The 11,006-nt window shown below is 35.9% G+C and overlaps 1 protein-coding gene across 3 annotated transcripts; it reads right to left on the bottom strand.

Moving 5' to 3' along the window:
• Positions 1 to 484: 484 nt before the first annotated feature.
• LOC116709803 (uncharacterized) lies at positions 485 to 5,323 on the bottom strand. Of its 3 annotated transcripts, XM_032548455.1 has the most exons (11): positions 5,087 to 5,323; positions 4,272 to 4,360; positions 3,917 to 4,066; positions 3,375 to 3,520; positions 2,889 to 3,025; positions 2,688 to 2,781; positions 2,272 to 2,395; positions 1,939 to 2,162; positions 1,668 to 1,839; positions 1,363 to 1,490; positions 485 to 1,141 (listed from the first exon to the last, which is right to left on the bottom strand). In XM_032548455.1, the coding sequence occupies exons 2-11, from the start codon at positions 4,357 to 4,359 to the stop codon at positions 824 to 826; spliced, it is 1,581 nt and encodes a 526-aa protein (XP_032404346.1). In that variant the 5' UTR covers position 4,360; positions 5,087 to 5,323; the 3' UTR covers positions 485 to 823. The 3 variants fall into 3 exon arrangements, with proteins under 3 accessions (XP_032404346.1, XP_032404348.1, XP_032404347.1); XM_032548457.1 differs by lacking the exon at positions 5,087 to 5,323 and having other exon boundaries at positions 1,363 to 1,454; positions 4,272 to 4,428; XM_032548456.1 differs by lacking the exon at positions 5,087 to 5,323 and having other exon boundaries at positions 2,278 to 2,395; positions 4,272 to 4,428.
• Positions 5,324 to 11,006: the final 5,683 nt, after the last annotated feature.

Raw genomic sequence — 11,006 nt, 5'->3', positions numbered from 1 at the left:
TTACTCTAAAAAAGACAACATTTGGTCCCAGTCTAAATAGAGTAAAATTTACTCTCATGGAAGAGTTGAAATTACAGATTAAAATCAACACCATTTAGTGCAAAAATTTTAATCAATGCCAAGAGAATTTACTCCAAGTTGTTTAAAAGAAAAAGTACTCTACCGTATTTTAACTCCAAGTGGAATATAATTTACTCTAAAGGGAATTGCATTCTATTCTAAGTAGAGAAAAATTTTAGTCTAACTAAAAAGAAATTTTACACAAAATAGAATAACATTTTATTCCATATAGTGTAAAATTGTGCTCAGAATAGTATAAAATTGTACTCCTAATTTAATTTAATTTTATTCCATATTGTGCAGTTAAACATTTAATTAAATTCTAAAACAGTGCCAAATTTAACTTCATTTCACTCACTAAGCAATTGTTTTATAGCTATAATACACCGCTGAGTTTGTAAGAGTACAATGCAAAGACCAGAAATCAGTATTTGAACAGCCATTTTTATTGTTCACAGGAAACAGTATGGAACAATATAAACATTTGCATCTTCATGACTGTATGACACCTGTAAATCAAAAGCTCTGTAACAGTAAAGCTCTTCTACATAAATAACATGAGGTCCGTCTCTTGTATACAAAACTTGAAAAACACTGAAATGCTCATTCAGACACACTGTTTGCAGAGCAAATGTAACAAACAGTAAAGTCCGTGGATAACTTTTAAGTGCTTGGTCAGAGAATTAGCATTTGTCTGGTACTTCTTACAAATGAAACAGAACATTGTAACTCAATACTGAAACAATCATAGCAAAACAACTATTTAACGCAGCATCCGAGCCCTCAACTCTGCAACCCTAGGATTCACTTTGGTTGTCTCAACATCTATCTCATAAATGGCGGTCTGCAGAAAGTTGTACACATTGACCAGATTATGATCATATGAAGTGCTGAACACAAAGTGAGCTTTAAAAAGCTCATCAAAACAGGCAAGAGAACCTTGTGATTTACAAGGTATGGCATGTTTGTCAATCACAATGAAGTACTTGTGAATCACGCTCCTCTGAGTCCCTATTGCAAGCAGGTATGGTTGACGGCTTTCTGCGATGCCATCAAGGTGCTCCTGGATGCTGGTTCCTGTCTGTGGCAAAAACAGAATAAAACATGATTAGTCTTGGGTTTCAAAGAAGACAGGGTTCTAATAGATAAGGCAAATTACTTTTCAGCATCTTTTAAATGTCACTTGAAATTAAATTTAAGACCAACTTCACAAGAAATACAAATAAATAAATATATATATATAAAAAAGGGAAAAATAGAGAATTTTGATCAACATAAATGTTCCCTTTACTGTAACCTTACCTTGACAAACTTCACAAGATGTTCACTGGCTTGTCTGGCTGAGAGTTTTCCTGGTCTCTTGCGCCCATGAGGTGACGGTGGCAGGAGGTGCACTAGGATCAAAATGGATGACATGTCAATGTCCCATCCTAGAAGAAAAAGTAAAATAAACATAAGTTACCAAAACTTCTTATTTGCAACGATGTTAATACTTCCAGAGTAAGCTTACCAAACACTGAGGGCAGGAGGAGGTGCACTTATATTGAACCAATTCATATAAAATTCTGTTACAGTAAACACTTTCTTTATAAGTCATTGCAACTTACCATTTTCCTCTTCTGTTGTGCCTTCAGCATTGTCAAGAAGGTTCTTAAGGTCATCAGACTGTGTGAGACCACGACTTTGTTTGAGGACTTTCTGCTTGTAGACAGTGGGCCACTTCTCCAGGAACTTTGCAGAGATGGCTTCCCCAAACATCAATGTAAAATCTTGCTCAACCTAGATGAAGTGAAGGTTTTAAAAATCATTTTGTTAAACTTTCTCACATCCACCTTAACTTAAACTTTGTTGGTTAAACTGAAGTGAAGATAAACATACCAATCCTCCTATGTCCAGGAATCTTGGGAAGTCCAAAAAGATACTAGATGACTTCACTGGGTCATGAATCATCTTCTGGCGATAGTTGAAAGTCTGTTTCATCTTCCTCATAACAGTTCCTTCATCAGCTGTGTGCTTCATCAGCGCAATGGCCTCAGAACACAAGCTATCTGTCATAAGGCAGTCTTCTTCTCTCAAATAGTCTCTATCAGTTGTTGGTCCCCCTAAAAAAATGATATGAATGTGAGACTCCATCTTAGGATTTAATAAATAAAGCTTGGGAACTTATTGTGCAGTTTGGTTGCAGGATGAAATGTGTACAAGTATAAATACATATATCTGTTTGGGTTCGTGACAGTCTGGGGACCTTCTTTTGTCCATTAGAAGCTTCCCTCTGGACAAACTTCAGTCTCCAAGCCAGATACCCACTTCCATCTTCTGCATTATAATAATGCTCCTAAAAGTAGGTGAATGATAAATGTTTTTAAAGCTGTGAAAGCAAAGACAACCGTGAATGCTAGTAGCTGTGATTTACAGATTTTATTTCACATTGTTTGAATTACATAGATAAAATCTCTTCACAATGTTTATGCTTCAAGCTGTAGTAGCCCAACACTGGAACGATGAACTCTACAAAGGTTTAAAAATTGGAAAGTTAAAAACAAGTGGCACAGATGCAGGGCATGCAAAAGAGAAACATTTTCAGTTCTACTCAAACCATAGCCAAGAGGTTGAATTTCTGTACTTACATAGCCAAATCTGCTCTTAGGATCAGCCAAGTAAGGGAACAAGGTAATAATACCCTTTGCATAGTCTTCTTTTACACATCTGGAAGGACTTGTCCTATAGAGACACAGCAAAAACTATGAGCATTGTTAAAGGTGTAAAGAACACCTTCAATAAAGGTAATTGTGAGAGGTGCATAGAAAAAATAAATAATTTCAGCATACCCATGTTCACTTGTCATATGCGCAACCAATATCTTGACCATGTCACGCCGTCTGCTGTCTGTTAGGCTTTTTGTCCGCGCATATTCATTGATGATCCTGTCTCCTCCTGGTTTGTTCTTTAGAACATTTTCAATCATCTAAGTGATGGTAAAAATGTAACAAAATATAAATCAATACATCTCAAAAACACCTTACACTAGACAATTACAAATCCTATTTTATTTCACAAAAAAGAGATAGTATAAAAAGAGCTATAATAGTTATTAGTAGAATAGAAAGTTATGTTTAAAAAGCACAAATAAAAACTTCAAGAATTTAAATTTTTGGTGAAGTCCAGAGCCTTCTTTGGTAAGGATCTGGACTAAAATGTGTAAAGATATGCTGACGGAACAAACACAGAAAGTCCTTTTAAGAGAGTAATTTATATAATATATTCAAATTTGTAAAAACTCTATGGAAGTCTGCACCGTAATCTGCATAGCTTACGTGGGCAAGAGAGGTGTCTTCAGCTCTCTGTCTTGTTGCAGGACTGTGTTGCAATATAATGGTGTCATCGGACTCCACTTCAGTTTCTCCACTGGAACTGGTAAAGGAGCTGCTTGCTGCACAACTTAGCTGATCCATAGGATTATCTAAACATTTTATTGGTAGAGTTAACAGTAGCCAACACACTAAAATTGAGAAAATTGTTTCTCTAACCACATAATTACACTATCAAGAAACCTGATGAGCTCTTCTCACACGAAATAGTATGATACAAACACAGCTAACTCATACACATTTTTCTGTGTTCATTGTAATTAACCACTGAAACACTAGAAATAGGTGAAATTGTTGATGTTAGGATGTTTCCACATGTGTGAAATGGTACAAAGATGAACACTTTGATGATCTCATCCTAGATTGGTGATATCAAATGGACATCAACATGTCTATACTGCTCTAGAAAGCAATTTATATCCCTATTATCCAGTCAAACCCATAAGAATGACCAAAAATAAACAAATGACACTTCAAAAAAAACTTACCTTCTGAATTGAGATTTTGTGCTTCACAAATCTCTAGCACACCAAGGTTCGGACCTTTCAAAAGGAGCTCAAAAACATCCTCATCCACTTCAGTCTTTGAATCATCAAAGACTTTTAAGTCCAAGGTTGGGATGCTGAACTTTTTTGCAGCTGTGAACATAGCAAATTATTTATTTATTATTATTTGAACATATGTAAATAAAAATTAAAATAAGACATAAAAAGTAAAATTAACTCAAACAAAATAATACATCTGAAAAGTTGGTATAAAGCACCCATTATGACACCATTCCCAAAACATTTTTGAGGAACACAATATATGAAAATGCTGGAAACTTGTTTTGTTAGCACTCACCACATTCCAAAAACGAACTGTAAGTCAGTTGGCCTTCAAAACAGATGTATTTCTGTCGATCTCTGTATTTGACACGCACAGCTTGCATCCTTCATGACATGAAAATAATATTTTTTTCTATAATCACATAAACATACTTATCAAAGTGAATAAAAAATTGAGACAAAAGGTTGAAACCACCATGAGGAACAAGCACTGGGTGGCTAACAACTATCCATAATGGGCTAGGCTCTTTACTTGAATTTAGCCAATTACCACAACTAAAACGGAAAAAAAAAACATATCAGCTCCATACAACTCAATATAAACGGGGTTTATAGACAAAATAGTAAATCAAAAATGTTTTACTGACAACTTACACAGTTTGCATACAAAGCACAACTTTAATTCTTTTTTTTTTTTTATTGTTGGTCTACGTTCAAGAAAAGTTACTAGCATAGTCCTCCCGCGCCATTTTCTGGGCGGAATACTGACTCCACATGCTAGCAGAGCCAGCTCCGATAGTACAGCTCGCTCCTCTTTTAAACTCCGTTTCTCAGCTTAAAAATAGCGACAGCCTTGACTTGTGAAAATAAAATAATGGACGTAGAATTGTACAACACTGATGTTTTTTTTCTGCTTACATTGTTATAAACGGCTAAATTAAGTTAGCTGAAGCACACATGCTAACTAGTTAGCCAACCATGTTAATTCCTCGCTGCACCCCTCCTTCCCCCACTACCATACAGCAGCACGTCATCATAATTAGTCTTAATAATAAAAAAAAATCATAAAACCCCACGTAAAATATATCTACAACCCATTTGGGGACTTACCTGGCACACAGCTAATCGTTGCCTCCGTTTCCACTGCAGGATAACAAGATGGTGGAAGAAACGAAACTTAAGGAACTTCAGTGGGCGTGTTCTTGTTTTACTCCGATATAATTTCCTCTATTTTTTTTACTCCGATTCTATTGACCAATGGAAATGATTTCACTCTTTAATGTATAAACAGGACTCTTTTAGATGAAAATGATGTTAACTCCGAAAAAATTACTCTCCTATTTTTCCTGTGTAGTAGTGTCACATACAAGTATATTGGGTTGTAGTTGCAAGCTAGAAAACCAGCATAATTTGCTAATTGAACTAAAAGCTGATATCATGTTTATTTTGTTTCTATTCAAAATAGTAAGAAAGCAAGCTCGCAAAATTCATTGCACAAAAGTACCAGAGGTGCAAATGAGCATGTTTTTACAACAACTTTCACTATGTTTTACACGCCCAGTTGCCGTATTATATCTGAACTCTGGCTTGGCTGACAGTATTTTAGATTTTTGTTCCAACTTCCTAATACAAATAGAACAAGCTGTTATTTCTTCACTGCATATTGTACCAGGTACTAAGTCTTCTAAACTTAATCTTTGTCTTTCTTTCTTAGAGGATTTAGGACTTGTAAGTATAAGAAAGTTGAAAAACATTGCAAAGACTAGGAATCAAGTTTCATTACAAGCTTCAAAGGTGAAAAGTCATGTCTAGTGCAAGACTCGAAACTGGTTTTTCAAAGGTCAGCGCAATTTTAGAAAAGATGTCACCATTTATCTAGCATAGTTAGTTTCATGTTGGTTGTGAAGCTGTTGAACATTGAACACACATGAGCATTTAGCTGGACAAGTGCCTAAGAAAGGAGAAGCAAAGCAGCTGAAAAAACAAAATCTTATATTTCCTTACATAAAGGACAAAAACATAAAGCCACATACTTTTCCTGCTGTTGGTCTGAACAGACAAAGTATGAAAAAACACTAAAAAGGTTAGAACCCTAGGAAGACAAGGGAATATGAACAAATTAAGAACTTTAAAGAGATTGTTGATATATTTTTACATGGAAGGCCTCACTGTTATGTGTTTCAATATTTATCAGTGTCATCACCCAGCTTGTAAGGTCATGACAAAAAAAGAAGACAATTTTAAGGCAGATTTGTATGATTTTAATAAATTAATGCAAGTTTTAAACCAGGAAAAAAACAAAGTATGGCAGAATCCCAACCCAAATTAAGTCAAAAGAGAACCAAGACAACAACCAACGCAATACCTAACTAATTCAAGGAAAGTAAAACCACCTCGCCATAATTAAAACAACAAACTCAACAAAAATACCAGAACTGCTCACTATGGAGGAAGCAAGAGACAACTGAGAGTCTGATGAGTAAACCATAACCCAATCTCACCACCAAATCTCATAATAAGCCATGCAGATGCTTTACTCATCTTAGAATACTGGGGGTTTTAAACCGAAAGTAAAACCAACACTGAATAATTGTGTCTGATTAATTCTGAGATTTAACATCAAGTTGATCTTTGACTTAAAAATGAAAACTGAAGAAGACATTGCAGAAAAGTAACACACCTGGTCAAGACGCAGCATGACATTATGAATTCCTCTCTGTTAATCTCAGGATATATCAACCATTCAGAGCATGAGTGCAACAAAAGGTGACAAATTAGTTGATGTCCCACCCTTGGTTACACTGAAGAAAAACCTGTTTTTCAAAACCCTGGCACACATGGTAAGATAGGAAACTTTGCAACTGCAGATTAATTAAAAATAATTTTTAAAAATGGACACTGTTTGCTTTCATAATAAATAATACAGCACCTTTCATGAAAGTTTAAATGGTAAATATTTACACTCACAAGTCTCAACGCTCCTAGCCCCAGGTGCAAATTCTTTAAGGTTTCTCATATTTCCAAAAATAAATAAAAAGATAGACACATTTACCCTCCACACTCCCTAATCCTCCCCGCCCCCACTTATCACAACTAAGTTTATTTCTAAAAACTTTTACTATATTTCTAAATTCCCATGTTAAGAGAAGTACTCAGGGTTAGATTTATGGCTTAAAGCAACTGGCTGTCAGGACACAGTCTTTACAGGATTTTCATAACCCAAGATTGTGTTTGTTGTGTTTGCAACCGCACAGTTTGTACAGGGTACATTCATTCATTGTTAACCAGGATTGCCAAGAGACTGGAAACCTTTTGTCTGAACCACGTAGCAAACTCTGACTATCTCAAGCATGCAGAATAAATATTTATATTATCAAAAGCTGGATGTCAGGTATGTTGTTATTGGTAGATGAGAAGGTATTTGTTGTATTTACTGTGTGTGTCTGGACGTGAGTATTTTTTGGTGAGTGTTTGTGAAAGTGTGTGGTTCAGTGAAACGACACACAGTGTACATGCCTTCAGATCTTAAAGACAGATAACATCTGACGTGTGGGGTGTGTGCGTGAGAATGACTTCCCCGTGTATGGCTTTGCCATGTTTTGACCTTGATTTATGAAGTACTGTGTTCTTTTGCTTTGCTGTACCATGCCGTGAATGTTTAGGGGGTGAAAAGGACGCTTTTAGGTACCCTGCGGCTTGTACTCGGATCTGAAAACAAACTCCCGGGCCCCTGGGACAAGCAGCTGCAGGAATGATTGAGTGACACACAGATACGCCCTGTACATTTTATTCTGGCGTCTATAGGAGGGAGGAATGTGTCAAAGAGTTGTCCTAATGTCAACAAATATAATATAATTCATGAACAAGACAATTTGGCCATAGGATAAAAGATGATGAAGCAGAACTGCAGCATGAAAATGTAGTTTACTGCTAGTAACTGACCTGTAAGTAAGAATAAAGTGAACGATAATAAAAGAGAGACAGATATTTGGAAAGCTTACTCATTTCTTTAAATCAAAGTCAGAAATCATTAGTTTTTTCCTTGAGGGGAAAAAAAAATTCTACAGCAGAAATTTAACACAATTTAGGAAAAGCCTGACTTTTGATATTGAACAGTTCAAGATATGAATTCTACAAAAAAAATCTCAAACTAAGAAATTTAAACAAAAGAAGACATTAAAAATGTGTATTACCAGATACATGTAAATTCTTGACCTCCACACATTCAAAAGCACATATACCTTATTCACAAGTCAACAATGAGTCCAAGATCTCTAAATTCATCAGCAACTAAATAAAAATCCTATTTAGAAATCTGGCATTCCACTCCAGGTTTCTTTTCAGCTTACTTCCTTTTTGCATCTGTGTGACTTCAGTGCTGTTATTTGGAGCACATGGTACTCTACTTCCCATGGAAAATGCACCGTTACAGTGAAATAAGACTCTGTGGTAATAGCTACACATGCATCACCCCTGGTTAACAATGGCAGGTAAGATCAAACATACCTGCTGCTACAGATGGAGCTGTGTAATGTGGTTTGTCATGTTTGTGGTGTTCCAAACATTTCACTTTAGTTTTACTCATTCTGTAACAGTGTGGCTCCTGTCCAAGGCACATTCCCTTTAGTACGGAGGATGCACTTAGAATCTCTAGACTGAAGATTTCCCAGTTTTTTCTTTATGTGATTTACATAGAGAATGCCATAATGATACAATGCACATTATTCCATCTTTTGCATTCTTAAAGATTTGGCAAATTAACATCAAGCTCTGATATTTTAAAACTGATTCATAGTCATGTACCCCACATCTTGATGCTGCCACCACCATGTTCTGATACAGTGAAGGGTGATCAGGGTTATGTATAATGTTATTCATAGCATTGACTGAGGTTCAAAAACTCAAATGTTGGTCTCACCTGACCAATGATGCTTTGTTCATGTGTTGCTGTGTTTCCTACATGGCGTGTGGCAAACTGCCACTGACTTTTTTTTCTAAAGTGGTCATATTTGTGGAGTATTCACCTAATATTAGCAGTTAAAAGCTCCCAATATAGTTTCAATATGTGTGATGCAAAAATAGACTTGTCAATAGTCTCCAACCTCTGATATAATTTCTGCTGCTTTTCCAGAGTTATCGCAGTCCTATTGGCTGCTTCTCTGTAAAATGCTTACCTTGAACAGCCTGTCAAGTTTAAGATGATGATTGCAATCTTTCTCTTTTTGGACTACTTATTAGAAAGCCGGGGACATAGTTTTATAACCCTGATTTGAATAAGTTTAAGCGCTGCTTTAAGCTTTTCGAGAACAGCTTTCCTTACCTGCTGGGTAGCCTTACCTTAGTCTTTATGTTAGCCATTCACCAATGTGAAAAACCTCTGAGGAGTGTTAAATGCAAACAAACTTAACGATCAATAAATGTAAATTTGGATATTGTGTGATTTTCTTTCACTTCGACTTTGTGCTGCCTGTTGTTGGTCAGCAGCATAAAATCACAATAAGATAAATTAAACTTTATAGTTATAACTTGTCCAATTGGGGAATAGGGTGTACCAATGGTTTGGTGAAGTACTCTATGTGTTTATAGTTGGGAAAATGCCGCTGTTTGTTCACAGTAAAAAGAAAAAAAAGAGAAGTTAATTCAAAAGGAGCACAGTAAAATTGACCACAGAGCCATTGTTGATCTGTAAACAGTGAAAAATAGAACTGAGCAGAATTTGATTCAAGCAGCATATTAGCATGTGGCCACACATTGCTGTAACCACTGATTGTCTAGTACTGTCAGCAAATTCATAAAACTGAACTGAACAATAAATAATAGGCACAATTCACTCCTTTCAATATGAGGAGTATAGACTCATTAAGAAGCAGACCTACTGATAATCAGGCAACTATAACACAAAATGACTAATGACTGAGTGATGAAATGCCATTGCTTTAACGGATTGATGAGGCTATAAATGTCACGTATCTCATGTTTGACATGGGATTTTTTTTTTGTACAGATGTGTTAGCAAAGTGATGTTGAAATTATAAACTACTCGCAAAATAGCAGTGCCTATTCCCCCGAATACAAGAGTTGAAAGTAACAGTAAAGGAGCTGACAAATGGAAGTTCATTTGTAGTTATCCCAAACATATTTGGGGTGTTTTTATCACCCTCATTAAAATTATTGATATCATCAACATCATTCATTGGTCTAATATGCAAATTAGCTTATATTATTTAGCGATGTCCAGCAAATTTAGTACAACCATTAGGCACTTTCTCTCTTTTCGGAGAACTAACCCTTAGCAGCCTTTTGTCACAATTGCTTTTATAAACCAAGACTAGACTTCAGAATATGACCAAATTGTTGAATTTCAAAGCAATCATTCACTGTTATCCACACTGGGACACATTCTTAAAGTGAGGGTATTTTGCCAAATTACTTTTAGTTTTAGATTGTGTTATAATGTTATTACCCCATCAAAAATATACCTGAAGTGCTATGATTCTTTCATGCATGTTTGAGAAAACCGCGAATCTCCTGTGGCAGCCATTCGGGAGTGCCTTAATCCTATTGATATAAAGCACCGCCTATTTAACCAAAGCTCCTCCTCCAGTGCCCAGCCTCGCAGGGGACCCTCCCCCACACTAATCCTCGAGAGTAGCGACAGCAGCAATTAGCAAACATCCGGAAAAACTGCACATCTGCACATACAAACTGCTTCTCAGTTCAATGCTCATAAAGGCTATAGACAACATAATAGAGAAATGTGGTTATGATGATGTGCTGAAGGTGGAGTGTCAGAAAGAGTAGGGGCTTCTTATAGAGACAAAGATCAATTTCAATGTGTCAGATTGCAAAGTCAAATTTCTTTGAAGTTATTTTTGATATATACATGAATTTTATAACAACTGAAGGTAACATAATTGCATAATACCTCCCCTTTAACACAACAGTTGCATCAAAGCCTTGTGAGAAATCTTTCATCCTTCTTTCTTCTGAAAATTCATTGAACCAGCACTTCATTGCCTGTTTCTTTGCA

Source organism: Xiphophorus hellerii, chromosome 20 (assembly GCF_003331165.1).
Source record: "Xiphophorus hellerii strain 12219 chromosome 20, Xiphophorus_hellerii-4.1, whole genome shotgun sequence".
In the NCBI taxonomy this organism is placed as follows: Eukaryota; Metazoa; Chordata; class Actinopteri; order Cyprinodontiformes; family Poeciliidae; genus Xiphophorus; species Xiphophorus hellerii.
This window is presented reverse-complemented; position numbering and strand designations above follow the sequence as displayed.

What these genes read in the sequence shown, in the direction of transcription:
- LOC116709803 (XM_032548455.1), bottom strand. Translation starts at nt 4,359, where the DNA reads ATGCAAGCTGTGCGTGTCAAATACAGAGATCGACAGAAATACATCTGT. An exon ending in ACAAAATCTCAATTCAGAAG is followed by an intron (nt 3,521 to 3,916) that starts GTAAGTTTTTTT and finishes TAAAATGTTTAG; the next exon opens with ATAATCCTATGGATCAGCTA. An exon ending in CTAAGAGCAGATTTGGCTAT is followed by an intron (nt 2,396 to 2,687) that starts GTAAGTACAGAA and finishes ACCTACTTTTAG; the next exon opens with GAGCATTATTATAATGCAGA.